The sequence below is a fragment of the Lissotriton vulgaris genome, chromosome 10, assembly GCF_964263255.1.
Source record: "Lissotriton vulgaris chromosome 10, aLisVul1.2, whole genome shotgun sequence".
NCBI lineage: Eukaryota > Metazoa > Chordata > Amphibia > Caudata > Salamandridae > Lissotriton > Lissotriton vulgaris.
This window is the reverse complement of record NC_141698.1, coordinates 91,738,076-91,758,584: the sequence shown is the minus strand read 5'-3', so window position 1 is coordinate 91,758,584 and position 20,509 is coordinate 91,738,076. Positions and strand designations below refer to the sequence as shown.

Below are 20,509 nucleotides of genomic sequence, written 5' to 3'. Positions count from 1 at the left end.
GTATCTAATTTTGTTTTTGCTAACATGTCTGTTTGCAGTGATCTCAAAATTTCTGTGTGTTTTTGAGTCCAATTGATTTGTTTTAAATCAGGTTTTATTAGTTCGTAGAGAGGTTTAACCCTCTCTGCGTAATTTAGGATGTAAGTTCTTCCGAAATTCATAAAACCTAGTATTGATTGTAAATTCTTCAGCGTTTTTGGAGCTTGGAGTACAGCGCACTTCTCTAAGAAGTTGTCCGCTAGGCTTTTCCCTTCACTTGATAATTCGTACCCTAAAAATAGTACTGTCAGATGGGCAATTCGGGACTTTTTAAAGTTGAATTTGTAACCCTCTGCTGCGAACCCAAGTATAATGGTGTTCACTCTTTTCAAGTGAGTATCCAAGTCGTCGTCTGTGAGATAAATATCATCTACGTAAGATAATGCTTCATCATCATACATTTGTAGTAACTCTGTTACCCTAGCTGAGAATAGTCCTGGGCTGTTCTTGAACCCCTGTGGGAGTCGACCAAATTTTTTCTGTGACCCAAATGCTGAGAAAGCGGTCAAATATCTGCTTTCCGGTGCAATGTTTTGACAAAAGAAACCATTAGAAATGTCTAATGTCGTTTTATATTTTTTCCTAACTATATTATTCATTAGGGCTGCACTATGCGAGTTTTGTACTGCAAAAGTTTTACAACATGTATTAAGATGTCTGTAGTCCAAAACTAGACGATATGAATTGTCTGGCTTGGAGACAGGAAACAAAGGATTGTTCATTTGAGAGGTGCATGTTTCAATCACCCCCTGGTACTCAAGTTGATCTAAGATCTCCCTGACTTGTTTTTTAGCTTCTTGCTTTATGGGATACTGCCGTTGGGCAGTTGGTTCACTTTTTAATTGGATTTTGTGAGGAGGTGAATCCTCATCCCATCCTACATGATTTTTATACAATGCAGGTGCCTGGGCTACTGCCCATTTCCTTGCATATGTGTATTTTTTATGAATCGGAATGTGATTCGAGAAGGCAGGTATAATCACTTCTTCGCCACGAGGGCACTCCCTGACAAACTCTGGGGGCCAATCTTTTTCAGCTAACAGAATATCATAGCCTTTTGAGAGCTTATCCCAAAATAGACCCTTAATTTTCCTAGTCTTATCACCCTCCATACGCAATGTTATTTCGTATATTTTATGGGGCTCGCTAAGTCTGGCGTCGGCAGTTTTAACCTGAATGTATTCATTCGTGTCCACTGTCTCCAGATGACTCATCAAGATATTGCGCGCTATACTGATCTCTGCTGCACTGTCCAACATTGTCAATGCCCACTCCCCGTTTTTCAACTGTGTCCTCAGTATTCTCGGCATGGTTGATTACTCTAATACTGGCTACCTTCTTTTTCTGAAATTGAGATTTTTTACTCTGAGCAGGTTCCTTGTCTTTGGACTTGGTGTGCTCTCCTGGGTCTGACCGTCCTCTTCTTTCCGAATTCTGTGGAAGAGATCGAGAGGGACGTGTATCAATACTTTGATATCTATCAGGTTTTTTTATATTATCCCTATTTCTAAGGTTATATCTTTTCTCAGAGGGCTCCCTCTGGGGAGACCGGCGTTCTCGAGTAGGAGTTCTTTCCCTCCGTCGAGGAGACCTTCCTCTGGACTGGAAAACTTTTTCCTTGGGAGTGGATTGTTTATTTCCATCCCAGCTCTTTTTAGGAGTGTTTAAATTATTTTTAATAAATAATTTTTCAGCATTTTCGAGCAGTTGGTGCTTTACCGGTTTTCCACCCAAGCTGTCTCTACCTAATTCTTCATAGCATTTTTCTATGATTTTTGCTAGCTCAACAGGATCTTTTATATCTGTTTCCCTCAACTTCTGGCGGATCGCCACAGATGCTGCTTCTCCCTTTATGTTGGCTAATAATATAGCCGTGACCTGCTTGAAGTCTTTCAGTAATTTCATACCTAGATTTAAAGCGGGCTCTGGACCGAATTCATTTTGAATCTATTTTAGCACTTCTGGTATTACCGCCATAGACGGAACACCGTGTGTTTTTGTGTATATGGAAGCACAGACTGTACCCCAAGTGTCACAGTCCTCCACGTGTGGTGCGATTCCCACAGGAAGGCAGATGGTCAAGATTCTGTGTTTCTCAATAGGGGTAGTATCAGGAAATACTGCCTCTATTTGAGTGATTTTCTGTGCTAACCAGAAAGGAATTTGTTCCCGTTTTACGGGTGTTTTACCAAGACATGACTGTATGTTCTGTGGTGTAATTTTATTTGTGTTCCCCTGATGAGGGGTCAGCTGGTGTGAATTAACAGCTGGCTGGACTGTTGCAGTCCGCATTACATATTGGACTAATTGCCTATGTATTTTTATTAATGTGTTTAGCTGTACTAACAGCTCTTCCCTAGACATTTTTGCAATGTCAGGATGTGGTGTGTAGCTGGCTAGAACCGGCCACGTGGCTCCTGGTCTACCTAGTGGACCGAGCCTAGTTATTTGATCATTGTGTTTTAGGGCGCCATTAAACCAGAGCAGGTGCTCTTGAAATTTAAGTGGAATTTCAATCTCCTCGAAGGGAGCGTACTCTTCCGGAGGTTTCTCTATTTTGTAATAGTGAAACTCTTTCGTTATAGCGTTTACCGCTGGAAAGTTTATCCATGAATAGAATACCTCTGTCTGCCGATATTCGTGAGCCTCTATCACGAAAATTACTGTACCACCTTGAGGTGTCAGTCCGTTTTCTATAAGTTTTAATGTTATAGATTTTCTTAACTGGACCGGGATGATAATAGCACCCGGGTCTGTGTCTAGGAGACTCGTGTCTTCCTCTATTAGTTGGGCTGCCAGTCTAACTGCTTCCCTTTCTTCTTCACTGTCTGTCATTTTAAAAATGCAGGCTTTGCAGAGTAGGTCTCCAAGGAGACAAAGATTAGGTGCACAATATTTTGGAACACTGTATCCTTCAACGTTGAATAAACCAGAGCTTTACATAGGAATCTCTTCCTACTAAGGTCGGGCGGATTTTAACCTTTCACCCACTCCAGACGTCTATTGGAGTATTTACGGGAGAAAGGGTGTGAAATATGCACGACTGAGTTACTCTATAAGTCTTGCGTTAGTTTATCGCCTTACCAAACGTTAGGGCGCCATGTAGTGTAGTTCCTAGTTTCCCACTAGGCCCTGCGCATTGGAATAACATAAACAGTAGTATCGACGTGGAACTGCTTATATTCCAGGCCTCCACTGACTATGCTAAACTTAATTGGGTTGTGTTACCAACTAGCTCAGAGGTCACTGGAAACTTTCTTCTCTGCATAGGAAGTGATCAGCTTCCTTGGCACAGACAAGAAGGGATTCAGTTTTCCAACAACCGTGCAACATGACAACTTTGCTCCTCAGATCAAGAGTCAATCTCTAGGGTCGTGTGAAACAATAGACATAGATTTCACTCAGTCAGTCTAGTGCAGTTTACTTTCACAGATGTAGAGAATAGAGAGACGGGCGTTTGTCAATAAAGGGTTAACATTTATTGAACAGTCTTTCTTCTCGTACAAGAGAAATGTATTGCCACAATTGCAATAATTGTTATTATAAAAAGTACGTACAGTAAGATAAGTATTGCGAAATAGAACTGTAAAAGCATTGATATGGTTTCTTAGCCATACAATGGTTTAAAAGTAATAAAACATATATACAGTCATATATACATTAGGCTAACATACTCAACTGGTGCTTCTAACTAAGCCTACCCCAGTGTGCCTGACCTAAGCCTAACACGTGAAAGGGGAGTAAGTAAGTAGCTTTAAGTTAAGTTGGTTTTGCCAAGGTTTGTTTCAAGAATTCTCGTCTAAGGGTTTAGTCAACACCATACCTCTGAATAGAATGATGGAGGATTGGTATCTCCTTCAGGGGTCTCTCTCGATATCCCAGTCACCCGCGAGGGTAAACCGGAAGCGCCGGGACTGGATTTCTCTGCACGAGAAAGGCAGCGGCTCTCTTCAGCGCGTCGAGGAAGGAGGGGTGACAGCGTCCGCGGGCAGCTGGAATCTGCTGGATGTCTTCGCAGAGGACGGCTGTTTCAGCTCCTTAAGCGTACTGCACCATAGTTCGCGCTGTAGCGGCGATAATGGTAATCAGCAGCTTCACCACCACAGGATAGCAGGCTGCAGCGACAGAGTGCTAGTTTTTACCAACACAGGGTCATGCAGGCAGCTGGCATCAGCAACAGGCAACAAACTCACATTGCTTAAGGCAACGTTGGTAATATTTATACCTGACAGGTGCCGGGTTTGACGCAAGTTTGCTGGACATAAGACGTCAATTAAAGATGTCACTAGGAAGTGACAGTTATCAGTTGCTCATTAGAGTTCCATTACTAATCAAAACATAGCAAGCGGGGATTTCCAGGTTTGCTAAGTTTTTATCTTGTTGAAGAACTCGGAGTGTTATCTAGGAATATCAGATAGTGACTGCTGCTCTGTCATTGCACTAATTGGTCGCAAAGGAAGTAGCAGAGAGTCATGCTGGAATGTGGCTCTGTTCGTGTGAGGCCAGAGATGACTTTTCAGAAAATCGCACTTGAACGGTTATGCCAATATAGGGAATAAATGGATTTATAGCCGAATAGGGGCATAAGGTCACAGTATCGATCAGGAACCTAGATAAGCACGCAACACTTATAGCTGTTCTATGATATAGCCATACCATATACTCTTAAGTGCATTATAATCCTTGTGGTTAATGCTAACTTTGGTTTGGCTTTATCAAAACATGTTGTGTAAGGTTTCAAACACTTTTGGAATACTACCCCCCCCCCCCCCCCCCCCCCGCCAGACCTGGCGGCGGGGGTAGCATTCCACCCTGGACGAAACTCAGGCAGGGGAGGCCTGGACAATAGGTTTCCTATCCAGGGAGGTGCTAGCACCTCCCCAGACAGGGTTTTGTGTATTGGGGCAGGGAGGGCTGCATCAGCAGATGCTTTTCCAGGCACTGCCTGGGGCACACAAGGTGCTCCATGCATAGCCTGGTTCAAACCAATTGCTGGGGCACTCAGCCCCAGCTCTGGCGCAAAACTGGACAAAGGGAAGGGGGTGTAACCACCCCCTGCCCAGGTCCACCCATAGGAGGTAACAAGCTAGGTAGTCCAGCCCGATCCTTAGTATAAGTATAGGAGCTGTGTCCCTAGGTCTTTAGATTACCCTGGACGAATATTTGAAAGACATATCCTGTACCTTCGACGTTCCATTCTGACTGGAAGACGGAAGATATCTCCCTTATGGTCAAGGAGTGACCACCCTGTGCAAACAGGCACCAACAGCAACTTTGCTGGTCTAAATTTTCAAGGCTCCCGTTGGAACCCGAAGACTCTGCGACACAATAACTAGATTTCCAGACTTCTTTGACCCGAATCCACATCCACAGCAAAGCTGAGACCCGTGGCGGACACGAGAGACCTAGGACCGGACAACTTGGACATCCTGCATTTTGCTACTTGTACTCCTTTCCTGAAGCCTCAGTAAGTTGTGTATTGGGGTACAAGATGCCCCAGCGCCGAGTATCATTTGCACCGAAGACCAGACCCTCACACTCCGCGAGTGTCCCGTGGGCCCAACCTTTGCTTTTCAGCCTAATGCTTCTTCCCGGTTCCTTGCCCATTGGCTAGTGAGCCCCCTGAAGACTCCATTTTGAAACTAACTCACTTTCCTGGTTGCTCCAGGCTTGCTCCAGCTTCCCTGAAAAGGAGAAATGCCACAGACCTTGCTGGTCTGCAACAAAGCCAATCTTAACATCCTGCGTGGGGTGCGGTTGCCAATGCTTGTTGGGTCCAATCCGGATACTGACACCGCAGTCATCTAGATCCATCATGGGACAGCTTGAATCCAGTGCCTGGTCATCGTCGATGCCTCCTAGACCTCGTGGCTGAAGAGACAAACTCACCTTCTTCACCTTCAAACACCCGACATCACCTGGTACCTTCCTGGTCACTGGCGAGTGACCCAGACTCTGTCCCCTCTGCTTCCAGGTTCTTCAGATCTTCGATCCAACCTTGGATCCACCTGGACATTTTTCCTCTGGTCGCCTGCAGCACTTTTTTTGCAGCTCTCCATAGAAAATGATGACGAAACCCGACACGAAAAAACACCCATGCACCCGGCTTCCCTGGGTAAGGTAACATGAGTACTCCGTTGCTCCAGTGGGTCTTGACTCTCGAAGTGTCCTAGTTTAAAAGGGTTCCATCCTAGTCCATCTGGAAGTGTCCTTAAATTGCATATTTGTAACTTTTACGAACTCCATAGAAAGTCAAAGGTAACTCGCGCCTGTGTTTAGGCACTGCACGCGTCTCCCGTGGGTCTCCTACTTCCTAACCTTTAGTTGATTAGTGTAGTCACAGCGATTCCACAGGCCCCAGGCCTGCTTTCTAATTCTCTTGTGTTACTTATACCACTTTCTTAGTATATGGTTTGTGAAGCCCCTAGGGTATAACGTATACTGTGCAACTTATTGTATATTAATTGTGTGACTTGTATTGTATTTTGACCTCTGACCTCATAAAGAGTGCAGAGGGGTTGTGTTTAGATTAAATACATATATATTTGATATATACCTTGTGCGGTGTCCTTTCATTTGGTACTCAAGGGATTATAATTGGTAAAACAACTAGCTTAACTCGCCTACTGAAGTCTTAGCCTAAAGACTGCTGGTTCATGCTACCACTAGGATAGCTTTCTATAAGGTTGACTTTACAACCACCATCAATAAGGGTCGATTAGACTGGTGCACGGTGCCCATTAGAACGAGTGGACATCATATGCCAGGCTAACTTCTCACATCATCTTGCTCCTCTGAAAGCCTCCTTGCATGCTGCTGCATGTCCGCTCTCTGGAATCGACTTCTATGATCACAACACCTCTGCACTGCACTCCCTATGTTGTCTACCTTTTAATGGAAGATCAAGAAGTAATCTTACTGGAGTGGTGTGCAAACTTGTTCATTGTGATCACTTGCACTAACTGGCAATGCAGGTAAGGGTCTTGGGGAGCCTTGGCCGGCTCAACAGCTCAGACTTCTTTTTGCTGGAAACCACTGTCTACAATTATTAATTACTTAGAAGCAGTCTTTCTTTGGATGTGCTCCCAGACTTCAGTATGCTGTTCCACTATTCTTACACATCATTCCCTCTCAGCCCACATTCAAAAGAAAATTGAAAGAATTTCTCCTTGACAGATATTACTCTGTAGCCATTTTATAACTCGAGTCCTATCTGGTCTCATTTACATCCTGGTGCCTTGATATTCTCCACTGCTTGACTGTACATAATCTCTTTGATTATATTTCTTCTTACTGTTGCCTTGTTGCATATTTATTTCCTACTAGTGAGTATGCCTCTTTTAGTTTTGTATCTGATTCCTGTGTGACACCAAGCATCATCTCGTCTATAAAGCTATGTGATGAAGAAAAAGAACTAATTTCAAATAAAATAAAATGATAGAAAGATATTTGGTTTTCACCGAGAAAGACCCTAACTGCAGCAGGGAACAAACAGGTTTTCTGCTAATAAGGATTTGATCTTCCTCACCTTGCAGTCTCTTATGTTCTTTTCCTTAAAAATTTAGAGACATTAGTTGTCTCGTTGAAGTAATGCAAAGCAAATGGATGCAATGAGTGGGCTGGCATTGCAGGTAAGTGGTTCTCAATTTGGTGGGCATCTGTTATGCTCTCAGTGTATAAAACATTTTCTCTGACAGAAAATCATATGCCCAAGATACTGTCAAGAAATATATCTTCACATTGAGATGGTAGTGCCTATAACGTGACATCATATAGTGTACATTTCTACTCCAATTTTCAAACTGAATGACTATGGTTAAATATATCTTCCATCCCAACACAGCCCCCTGATGTAGCATGTGAACACTGATAGAAACCACCACTACACATGAGACACTTCTTCTGGTTCTCTCAGCTGTGACTGCTCCATGTCACTATACCACAATATTCTTCTTTTCCAGTGTCAGAGCATCTACGGCAATCTGGTATCCTCTTTATCCTTCAATGTCGAAAGGACACTAGTCCATGAATCTAACTCTTACAGAGTTAATTTTCTAAGTCTTTGGTGGACAGATTCCCAATAATCATTGAGTTATTAGGGGAGTGATGCTAGAGATTATGCATGAATGGTGATCTCTATGCTTCAGTTTGGAAGGTGTGAAAGTTTTTTTGCCCGAGACTAAAACATTTACGGTTAAAATGGATAAAAGCTGAAAATCTACCAGATTGATGGAACTGTATCTGTGCCTACATACATTGTGTCCCTAACACAGGGGTCTCCAAACCGGTCCTGGAGGGCCGGATCCATGCCAGATTTTTAAAATAACTACATGAATCTCAATGGGGATATCTAAAAAATCTGGCATGGATCCGGCCCTCCAGGACCGGTTTGGAGACCCCTGCCCTAACATGTTAGTAGTGGTTTCCCACCATGTTAGATGCCTTTATTTAAATCTGCTGCCATTTTCAAGTCAGTCTTATATGGTACTATGTCAGACCTTGCACCGTGGGGGGGGGGGGGTTGTAAAGTCACGCAATCCTTGTGAAAGGTAGCACCCTGCTTGATTCCATGACCATGTCTGCCACTGACTGTTAATTGAGGGGCTAAAGTGACTGACGCCCAGTTGGAGGGTCCACTGTTTTTTTGGCAGATTCACAGTGATCAACCCCCCCTCTAGAACTGGTGCACTCTGTGTTTAATGCATAGGTTTGTATGTCCTAATTTCTGTGTCATCATGAAACAAGGATTATGATCAGGAAGTGGCAGCAAGGTAATGCACTGATTACTTATGAGTAATCTTCATTCCACTGTGTTCTACTTTGCCTTGTCTCAGTCCTGTTTTCCTCAGTGCCTACCGAAGAATCACTTGGGTCTGGAATTAGTTCTTCTGTACCTTCTACCAGTGGTAGGAGAGGGAGGACAGATACAAACAATCTTCATGTAACACCTCTGGTAATGCAGAAGTTTTCTGTTTGGTAAACAGGTTTCTCCGGGCATTGGGTTGAGGTTCATCCATGGCGGCTGGTAGGGGACGGTAGTGGGGGTGGGAGGGCCAGGTACGTAGAAAAAATAAAAAATATTAAAAGAAGAACTTACCTGTGGGTCGCCAGCCGCCATCTCTCCATCGTCCTCACTGCATCCTGCCTCCCGGAAGCATACAGGCTCCCAGACTCCCCTAGCCAATCACAACACTGCCTTACTGCAGCATTGAGATTGATCTGAGCACAGTGGTTCGGCCCTCAGTCAGGGAGTGGGAGGCTGTGCATGTTCCCCATCCAGGCTGTGCAATACAGCCAGTGGAGAACATGCAAAGTGCACATGATGGTTTGGCCAGCCTAAGACCGCCGGCCAAACCTTCATACGGCCATGGTCCATGCAGGTAACAGCCATGGGGCGGTGGGGCTGGGTGAGGGGGTTTTCGAGGAACAATGCAGAGAGAAAATTAAATAAATAATTAATTTTCCCTCATCATCGTCCATTGTAATCCCTCCCCCCCGCATTGCCCTACCCCGAGCCTCACCCTGCCTTAACCTCATAAGTGCTGCGCCAGTCCAACGGCCGACGGCACCACTACCTCGGGAGTGGTGCCGTCGGCCGTTGGACGTTCCAACTGCACCTGCGCAATGGAACGTTCAGCACTGGAGGTGGACGTTCCATAGCTGCTAAGGTGTTAAGATTGAGCTTGCAGCCAGACTAAAAATAAAATAATAATAAAGTTTGGTTACCAATTTATTTTTTCTTTGCATTGCTCTTAGAGCATTGAGGTGACGCCTCCTCCGCCTTAGTAGAGGAGCCGCCACTGGGCTCATGATTATTCCCTGAAGGGAAAACCCCTGCACGACCAGTACTGAGTAGATACATTAAAATATGAAATACATTTATTAATGGTAAACATGTGTAACATGGACATGTATAAAGCAGTTGTTGTTTAAAAAGGCTCTGGTGTAACAGGACACGGCCATGCACAAGGCATGCCAGAGGTACCAGACAGATTGGGTACTCTGAGAACTCAGATGTACAAGCTAATTTCAGGACCAAAATGTGCAACTTCTACCTGAAACAGAAAAGCAAACAGAGTGTCAGGAGAATATAACTCACTTTATACTTCTAACTCTATTATCCCCTCAAGTGATGAACCACTTACAGGGTCAAAAGGAATGTTAAAGGAACAATGGACTAGAGCTGAAACCTCTGCCATGCAGATATATACTCATAAATGAAAAGTAATATAGGAGGCTGGTACCTCTGTGGATGTACAGATGTGTTATCATTTATTGAAAGTTATATTTAGATAAAGTTATAGAATGCTTTTATCCAATATGTGGTATGTGATATTTTTCTTTTAAAAGAAGACTACATTCACACCCCACATTGAAGTTACTGGGTGAGGGGAACGAACTAATGAGAAATTAACTTAAAGTATGTTTATATGTACACCACAGGCGTTTGTCGTGGGTTATAGCAGCATTCATTTAAGTCTCCTACCGCCATGTGTAAGAACTGGAGACTCTCTCTTGTTTATCTCACAGCATATGTGGGTTGTATTAGTCAAGTCAAAAAGGCTTTATTCGGTTTTGATTCAAACCATAAAAGTGCATTTACAGTATAAACAATTTAAAACATATTAAGACACACAGTAATTATAAAACCTGTATTAGGAAGGAGCAAAAAGCAGGTAGGTAGAAATGCGGGGTGTTTCCCATCTTGTGCATGTGAGGTGAAGGTTTGTTGATGCTGTTAGAAACTTAATCTGTGGAGTTTTGTTGTTTATTTATTTATGTATTCATTTATATAGTTTCCCACACCCTGAACATGGTGTAAGGCATTAGAGTGCTTTACAATACTTGACAGAAATAGCAACACATGCACATAACATGGTAAATAGCAGCATGCTTTAAACAAAGGTTAACAAAGGAGCAAAAAGCAGAGAGGAAAGAATAATGCAAGGAACACGAAGATTGACTAAAGGGCTGAATCAATGGCACAGAGAAGCAGGGACAAACAGCAGAAAGGAGAAAGCATACAGGCGAGTTATCAGGGGAAAGACTGGTAAGCAACAAAATAAACAGCACCAAGGAGCAAGTATTAGGAGTGTCCACCAGCTAGGAGGAACATTTACATAAATCCTGAGTGAGATTATATGAGGAACAGCAAGATCTTGAGATCTTTGTTGACTATTGCCAAAAATGAAGTGGGGTTCAAAGGCAGGCGGAAGGGATTATCAGTTTTTGGGAAAAATTGGGCTATTGTACATTATTTCCTGGATGTAAGAGGTTCCAGGAGGGAGACGCGTCTCCACGCCATGAAGAGAGCATTGACACCTAACAGGACCAGGTTGTTGATCAGGTGTCAAAGAGAGGTTGTGTGAATAATCTTGTGTGTAATTCACAAGTCTTAAAAATGGGGGCGATTGAAGCATAAGTAAATTGGGATTATATGGTCACATTTTCTGTTTACAGTGACAACATGATGGGCCGCGTGCAGAGGAGCAAGGTTATTACACATATGTTGCTCATATCTGTATTTCCATGTCTTAGAGAGTGCCACATGTACTAACTTAACGGAAAAGGTATATCTGCCGCATATGATATCAGCTGAAAGACATGTTTTGGTGCAACGTTTCCAGGGTCTGCCTTCAGGAGCTATACGTGTAAGAGCGGGTTTGATATTTGGAAATATATATGCTTAGATGTCATTATTTAGTTGTCTCCCTTTGTCAATGGGTTCAAAACTGATTTATATACGGTTGGTTCTAGCTGCAATGGCATTGTAACCAAACAAACTCATGGAATGGAATGCTATCTAGAGTAATTTTCAAATAGTTATGAATCATACAAGCATTCTACCCATCATTGAGATAACCTCAGGCAATGCAGTTCATAGAGTTCCTGTTGTTTTAACCTTGATGGGCAACAGTTTGGTTTCCTGCATTTTGAAGTTCTCTCTTCTTGGATTCCTGATCATAAACATTATATATTTAGAAACTCTTTGACAAGATTATAGCTATTTGATAGAGGTATGTCTCGAAGTTCCATACAATTAACCAGTTAGAAACAAGCTGGTTTTAATGTTTTGTGCTTTGCAATTGCAGGTTTTTGACGTGAGTGATGCGGAACACGAGGTCATTCTTCAAGGAGTAAAGGAAGCAAAGGTAATAAATTTGGAAAGATAAATCGTTGTTAAGTGCCAGGTCAGGTGAGATTGCTGTGAGATGTTTTTGTTTCAGTGTTTTAGTATTGACTAAAGGGGTTGGGCACAGTCATTGAATGAAGCCCATTCAAGGCTTAACCTTTTGAGTTTTCATTGATATTTCATAAAATAACCATCCTTCAAGCTTTTGTTTATAGAGCATTGTTTTTTGCTGAAAAGAGAGAATTCTGAGGTTTTTGATATCAACAACAAGCCTACAATGCAGTCTTGGATAGGAGAAGTTCGAAAATTTGCATTTATGAAAAAATGTATGCACCAGCAGAAATCTACCTTATTTCAATGTGGTTACATTTGGGAGAACTTTGAACAGTTGTGTGACTGAACCTTGTGTGTTTTGGGACCCGATTTACACAAAGAGTCAACATGTTTGAGGTCCAAATCGGCATTAGCACAAAAAATTAATATTCAGAGCTATTTTTGCACCACCACCGTGGTCTAAATGACCCAGGTTATTTTTTTAATATGTTCTTTTTGTATAGGGATGCGATGCATATAATTGTTTAATATATAGATAAGCACACACGCAATAACGTTTTGCTTTACTGTTAATGTCTGATCTTTTGGTCCCCCGTTAAAATACGAAGGCCTCTTTCTCCAATAATATAAAATGCTAGAGTCCTCTCTCTTTAGGTCCAAATGTCTGTGTGCGTTTTGAAGAGAAATAATTTACAACGTTAGTGCAAACTCTCAAATTAGTTTGCACAAGGAGAGTTTCCCCACCTTTCCCATGCAGCTTTCTGGATTATGAATGAAATTATGTGAATTGGAAACTGCCTGTTTAGAAGATTAAATTCCTGTTCTCTTGTATCCTGGCTCCATCTCATTAGTGTGACCACTAATCCCATCAGTGGTGGGACTAGAAACTGCTTTTATAGCTGTGCACCGTCTTTACAAAGCCTATACCATGCACATAAGGGCACAGTGTTGCAATCACATTTCCTCCTTCACTGTGTCCTTCTCGGTTCCCATGTTTCCATACATCTGTGGAGGGTCATCAGAGATTTGACGTTTTTTACTTTACAGGGGCCGATTCCGATTTCGGCCCGAAGGGCTCCGAACCATGTTCAGAGCCCTTCCGACCGAATCGGTCACTGCCGGACGGATTCCTTTCCTACCAAGCAATTCCGATGAGCTCGGTCGGAAAGGAAACGGACTCAGATTTCCGGATTGCGGACGACAGCCTGTCTGCAGTCCGGAAATCCAATAGTACTCCCTCAGTTACCTCTTTACGACCGAGGGAGTACGATGGCAGCTTTTCACTGCCTTTTCGTGCCGGTCTGTCCGGCACAAAAAGGCAGTCGGAAGCTGTCTCTTGGGGCCCCCAGCAGGGCCCCCAAGGGTGTGAGGCCGTCAGATGGCGGCCTGGGGGCACCTATGGTGCCCCTCCGTTGATCCCTGCACCCGGTGGCAGGCACCTTGGGGTGCCCGCCACTGGGTGAAGGGATGAAGTGCACCCCTGCTTTCTACAATGCAGGCATGCATTCCACTCGGAATGCATGCTTGCATTGTAAAGTATACAAATGTCTGTAACCGACGACAGCAGGTCGGTCGGTTACAGCTCCTGGCCTATGTCGGACGGACTCAGGTCCGTCCAACATCGGAATAGGTCCCTTAGTCTCCACTTCTTTCAGTTCAGGTAGCTTAAGACACACCACTCTGCCTTTAAGCCACGCCCATCCTGCCACCAGTGGTTTCCATTTGCTGAATCTCATAACCCTCCCACTGTCTGTTAAAACCATCATAATCTGTGTCCCTGTACTCTGTTTGCCACCATTGGTTCAAGAGCTCTCAGAACCATCTGTCAATCATGCCAATGAACCAATGAGTTTCATCTTTAAAAGAGGAGAGTAAAGTGACTTAGAAACCAAGACCTGTACCAAGCACCATTCCTACCAGTGAGAGAGCAAGGCAGCCCAATGAACCGTGTCTATGGCAACCATTGCCCAATGCTTATAGCAACCTTTTTGAGATTGGCTTGTTCCGAATCCTCATCTGATGGAGGGAAAGCCTGAGGTATTGTAAGGACTTTTTTCAATAAAAATGTTCAACGATTTAACTTAATGAGTTGAATACATTGTACAAATGTTTACTTCGACCCCTCTCTCTCTCATGTCACTAAAAACTATTTTTTTTTAATTCCCTTCATGAAGATTGCGTTTTTTGTTCAATTAAAAAGGTTTATCTGTTATTCTCTACACAGAAGCAGCAGTGTGTGTGTCACCATGTCAAAAAACAAGTAATCCGCTTTTTTTTATCATTCTTAAAAGGGAGACCAATGCCAATTAGCATCCTGATCCCTCGTGAGTACTTTAGTGTGCAACACACAATAAATATATTAGAAGATAAACAGTTTTTTTTTTTTTGTAAGCACTGCTGGAGCCAGGAAACTTTTGTGGACTTTCATGCAGGCGTTTTTTAGGTTAATTTCATTTTAATTAGTTTTCTTTTTATTTATTTATCAATCTATTCTCCTTTAAGGAACATGGATTTGTTTTTTTTTAAAATCCCGATTAGGAATCTAGACACAGAGATGGTGGTTTCCTGTTCCTTGCTCACTATGAGTCCTGTGTTTGTAGCCAATCACAGAGGGTTTAAAAATAATGACCTACCTAATTAGTATTCATAAGGCAGGTTGGTCAGACTATTTTGTGATGCAAAATAATACTAGCTAGCTGGTGTCACAAAATCCGACTGTAAAAATTGGTGTGCCATTTGTTACCACATTTTGCAACCAGTCTTTTTTAGTCGACTTGGGGCCAGGTGTACAAACATTTGAATACCGATTTTATAATTGCGACCCTCTCCGAATCTCAATTAGCAAATCAAAATTCCTAATGTATGGAACGCATTAAGTTTTATTAAGGGATTCTTTGTGGGTCGTAAATCGACACACCTCATAAATATTAATGAGGTAGGTCGCAGTTTATGACACATTAGGAATCACAGCTAACCCAGGGATGGTGGCAGCCGCGGCCGGGAGTGGGAGTACCGGCCGGAGGTGACGTGGGGAGGAGGAGGGGCAGGGTGGGGGGTAGTAATGTATGGATTACGGACTTTAACAGGTAAGTAAACATTTAAATAAATAAAACAAATTTTGTTGTGTGCACTGCATCCCCAAATGCGATGCAGTGCGCGCAACGAAATTCGTTTTATTTATTTAAATGTTTACTTACCTGTAAAACTCCGTAAACCATACATTACTACCCCCACCCTGCCCCTCCCCCTCCCCACGTCACTACCCGGCCGGTACTCCCACTACCGGCCGCGGCTGGATAGTGGGCTGCTGAGGTCAGCAAACCATCTTGTCTGTGACTACTTTTTAATAAAGCAATCTCTTTTTTTTCAATGCAGCACATTTTACCGAACGGGAAATGGGATGTGTTTAAAAAGAAAAAAATGAAACTTTGTTTCATTTTTAAGAGTAGGCAGTGGTCCATTGCACCACTGCCTACTCTTAACAAATACTGGTGGTAAAGTATCACTTTTGCGACTGGAATTTGGTCGCAAAACAGTAATGCATACCATACCGATTCGATATTTGGAACAGACGCCCTAAATACGCCCCTGCCCAATACAACATTACAAATGCGATTTGGTAATAGGTTACCGAATCACATTTTGCGTTTTTTACATTTTAAAAGGCATTTTTCAGGTTGCGAATGGAGCGATTCTGCGAATTGGGCCGTTCGCAACCGAAAAAATGCTTTGTACATCTGGCCCAAAGTTTGTAATTACTAATCAGCAAAATTATAACATCAAAAATAACTTTATTATCTACCACAATATTTTGGTAAAATATATTTTAGAAATTGGTACTATTGCAAAAAAAAAAACGAAATACTTAACCTCACTAATATATCACTCGAAATTTTTGTTGTGACAATATTTTTCCCACAATATTATGATCCATGGATATTTTGTAATGGACATTCAGGCACCACACCTGCCCAGGTGTTTCTTTGCGTATTCTAACTAACATTAGCAGCATCTATATTTAAAAGCAAATGAATCTGTTCTGATTAACCTTTATCTCTTGTTGAACCCCTTCCAACAAGAGATAAAGAGAGTGCTTAGGAAGGAGAAAGTTGCTTAGTGACATTGTAAAAGGAAATAATGGTTATCCTTTTTAGGCAGTATGCCAGTAGCCTTAGCTGCACTCAGGGTCTCTAAGGAACCTTGAAATGACCCTTTCTCCATGTTGTGAGCCAGATCCAGTGTTAAGCCTCCATTAACCATCTCTTCTGAGCATTAATCAACCTCTACTGAAAACAATGAAATGCCCTTTTCATTAGAGCATCTCCCAGGTGCTCATCTCATATTTATATTTGCTGTGACACAAATTTCCGTACATGTAGCTGTCCAAATTTCGCCTAGCTCTGTAATTAGCTGTAACCTTGGGTTGTAGGCCCCTTTCTTTAACCTGTATCCATGGTATGTTCCTTTTTTGTGTTACAAGATTGGGTTTAAACATAGATGAAAGGATGAAGGTGCACGGTTCCCCTCAGAGGGGTAGAGACTGATGCTAAGTGGGAACCAAATATAACTTTGAATACCAGAAAGTATGGACTCTAAACAGGGGCCATTATTGTAGTGCACTGGGGATAGCAGGTACATTTTAGATGGTTCACAAGCCAGAACCGATCTTGCCCAATTACTAATTACCATAGTGCATAAGAGGGCCTTTAGAAATGGCCCTTTGTTTTGGGTCACCCCAGAGTGGAAAGAGGTAAGCTCTCTGGGAGGCTAGTGGGTGTCCTGTGTTGGGCACTGAATGTGATTTAGCAAATACACTTTCTTATTCTGATGTGGTGCTGCCTATGACCTAGTCACAAGCTGACATTCAGAGAAGTTCTGGGGGTCACTCTCAAGAACATTGAGCTGGAAGCTCACCAAGAAAGAGAAGGTCAGATGGAAAGCCAAGCAAACATTTTTCAGATGATATGAGGACATCAGAGATTCCAGATTTACAAGGCAAGTGTAGGGAACAATTACAGGTGAGGGAGAACGAGGCACCAGTATATCATATTTGTAATGTGAATGTAAGTGACGCAAGAAGAGAACCAGGAATATTATAGTTCATCTGGAAATGGTGAACCTCTAGAACCCATGTGCAGCAGGCAGAGGCAAAATTGAGTGGGGAAGCCAATGGGATGTATAGAGCGTGCTGGAAAGATGGCTTACTGGCACACCCTGTGACCATTCTTTGTTTGCCTACGTGAGGGTGACACACAATCATTCCCTGCAATGAAGGCACAATTGCACTATGGTGCAGGGGTGCCTGCATTGGTGCTAAGCAGCTAAATTAAGCGCCAGCACTGGGGAAAACATAGGGGTGCACTGTATTCAGAAGAATACGGCGCATCCTTGCGTTTTGAAAATATCGGAGCGCAGCGCTGCCAAATTTGGCGCAGCTCCACGCTCTTACATTTTTACGTAAATATGCCCTAAACGTCTTTCTTGCTAATGGATTTTTAAAGTTTCCGCCCCAGGTGAATCAATGCCTGAAAATTTGGACACATTTTGTGCAAGTACAGTTTGGTGAGGGTAATTTCCAAGAGTTGTGGTAATCACTGCCTCCCCTGCATTTTCCCTCAATAAATTCGGCAACTTAATGCTGTCAGTATTTGACCTGCTGAGAGTTGCTATGCTAAAATTTGTTGAGGAAAAAACACGCAGTGATAATTTGTAAAACTCGATTCAGAAAATACTACTTCAGCATGTATTAATAAACATTTTTGAGCAGAGGCAAATTAGCAGTAGGAGGCATTTACCAAATCCACTGAATACTGCACCCTGCTAAGGCCATCATTATAAGTGTCCTCATAATTCCGATGGATTTGGTGACAACAGACCCCAGCACCACCAGAATTACAATTTGTTTACTTTCACACTCAGATTTTGGATGCTGAAAGCAAGAGCAATGACTGAGAAAAAGTTATGGAAAAAATTAGAAATTGCTGCAGAAATTATACCTGAAATTACTAGACAGACTAACTATCTCAGGCGTTTGGTCGGTTTTGGAGCCCCTATTAAAGTTCACAGATTCCTTCCTAACCCTTAGGTTAAGGAGGGGCCCACATATCTCTGAGATACGAAAGATATGCTTTGCCCTCTTGAAGGCAAAATAGCTCACCTAGAGAATAAACTGTAACTCTGAGAATGTTGTCTACAGCTGCACATGACCATGCAATCTGAGCTATGTGGGTGTTGTAAACTCTGGGCTGGAAAGGTTTTTTTGGGTGTCACACAGAAATTTCCAGAAAAGAAAGCTAGGCAACTTGTGAATAAGAGACAAGGCAGTTCACGCCTAAAGGAGTTTTATTAGCCAAGTCCAAGGTCAAAGGACAAAGTAACAAGGTCCAAAGTATTTCTGGGAAGAGGTCTTGCTAGGGGTGGGAGAGAGTCTCTAGTATTCCTGGTTCCAGTGGAAAGCCTTCGCCTCAGGTTCCGCTTCCTCCAGGCTCTCTTGGTTGTAGGGGTAGTCCACCGTCCCAGGGAAGATGAGGAAACAAAGAACATAACAAAACTAAGGTCAGTTTATGGGATTCGGCGGTCTTCATGAGTGCTACCATCACCAGCCTGAGTGATGTCACCAGGGTGAGGGAAAAGGTGTGAGGGAACGATCGATAGTGGTGGCCCCCCTTCTTTATTTAGGCTCCTTCTTTACTCCTCCCCGCCCCTTCAATCTTCTTAATATTTGTACCAGTGCACTTGCCTGGAGCCACGGTCCTCCTGGACCGCAGCATGGGTATCGGGGCATCCTCTCCTCCTCTGGGACGTGCGGATACTTCTGCCTTTGTGTGCTCTAGAAGCGAGCCTTCGCTGCAGTCTTCTCCCGCTAAGCTGACGCGCTCCTCAATGGTCCTGCGCCCGGTCCCTCCCGTCGCTGTGTCCTCGTCCTGGTCTCCTTTCCCTATGATCCGCGCTCTTCCTGCTCTCCCTGATCCCGCGTTTACCTCGCCTTTACCTTTGGCGTCTGACGTCATCGGAGAGTGGCACTCTTCCGCTAGACCGCCAACCGCTGCTCAGAGGAGAGAACTACTGGAATCCATGTAGGAATTCCCGGCTAGCGGGACTCATATTACAGTGGGCATGACCACAAGAAAGGTGAAAGTAAGGACCAGTAAGCACAGGAGCACCATCAAGCCCAACAAGCATTGGTAATGCTTCTGTTTCGTCTATGTGATGAATAATAAGGAGTTTTTATCAATCACCGTCCTAGACGAAGGATACAAGTTTCACAGGAGTGGAGAGGATGTGGCACAGAGGCCAAAACTGCTGACTCGAGAGCTGGTTAAATAACTTCATCTTTCCAGGTGATAAGTTGCGCTATATAAATCTCCTCCAAGATGAAAAGCAGAAAGAGGCAAAACTTTGTGAAAAAATAGTTCCACCAAAGCGGATGTAAACAATATTTCAGCTCCGGGAAACTAATAAGAGAAGCAGATGGGGAACAATCGTTGGAAAATGCAGTCTAATATGCTACAGCCAATAGAAATGGAGGAAAAGTAAGCGGCAAGCACAGGAACCAATGAAAAGCCAGGAAAGAGAGGGGTGGGATGTAAACCCCTTTTAAGTTTATATTAAAACAATAGATTTCGCAAGCAGAGTGCAAGCACTGTGCAGGCAAAACCTAAAAACAAATAACATCAAACTCACCAGTCACTACCTAGAAACAGGACACTGAAAATGACATAAAATGGGTAGTGTTAGACCAGATTAGTGGTAAATCTGCCATTTTAGTGTGGCTTCTGCTTAATTATAAACAAAGATGGATAAACCATCCGGGGACAGATAGACATGAACTCAATGATGGTATAATTTGGGGACCGCTGTAAGTTAGGACACACTCTGAGGGAGGATCAGTTGTAGGTGAAGGGAGAACAACAAAAGAGAATTGAGCATTCACAAGCATGTGCACATCATTCAAAACTGCATGGCATTTATCCTACGGGGGATGTATGATTATACAACGCGATCTTTTTGATCGCGGTACTTTACATCGCGGATTTTACAACGCAAGTCGTTACAACAACTTGCGTTGTAGGGCGCGGATTGAGGATTATTATAATTTTCTATTCTAACACCAGTCCACGTAACAGTAGGGAAGGTGTTGGATTAGAAAATTACAATATTCCTTAACCAACAGCGCCATCCAACGCAAGTCGTAGTAACGACTTGCGTTGTAATGGCAGCGTGGTAAAGGTTGTGCGGTGTAAACACTGCGTTGTAAACGACGTTTCCCCCTACGGGGACTTG

General features: G+C 43.1%; 1 protein-coding gene across 1 annotated transcript in view; it reads left to right on the top strand.

Moving 5' to 3' along the window:
* Window positions 1-20,509, top strand: part of BAIAP3 (BAI1 associated protein 3) — a 564,909-nt gene that overhangs the window by 213,735 nt on the left and 330,665 nt on the right. The window contains exon 5 of the mRNA XM_086940582.1: window positions 12,132-12,191. Coding sequence (XP_086796708.1) covers window positions 12,132-12,191 — 60 coding nt within the window. The remainder of the gene's footprint in view (window positions 1-12,131; window positions 12,192-20,509) is intronic.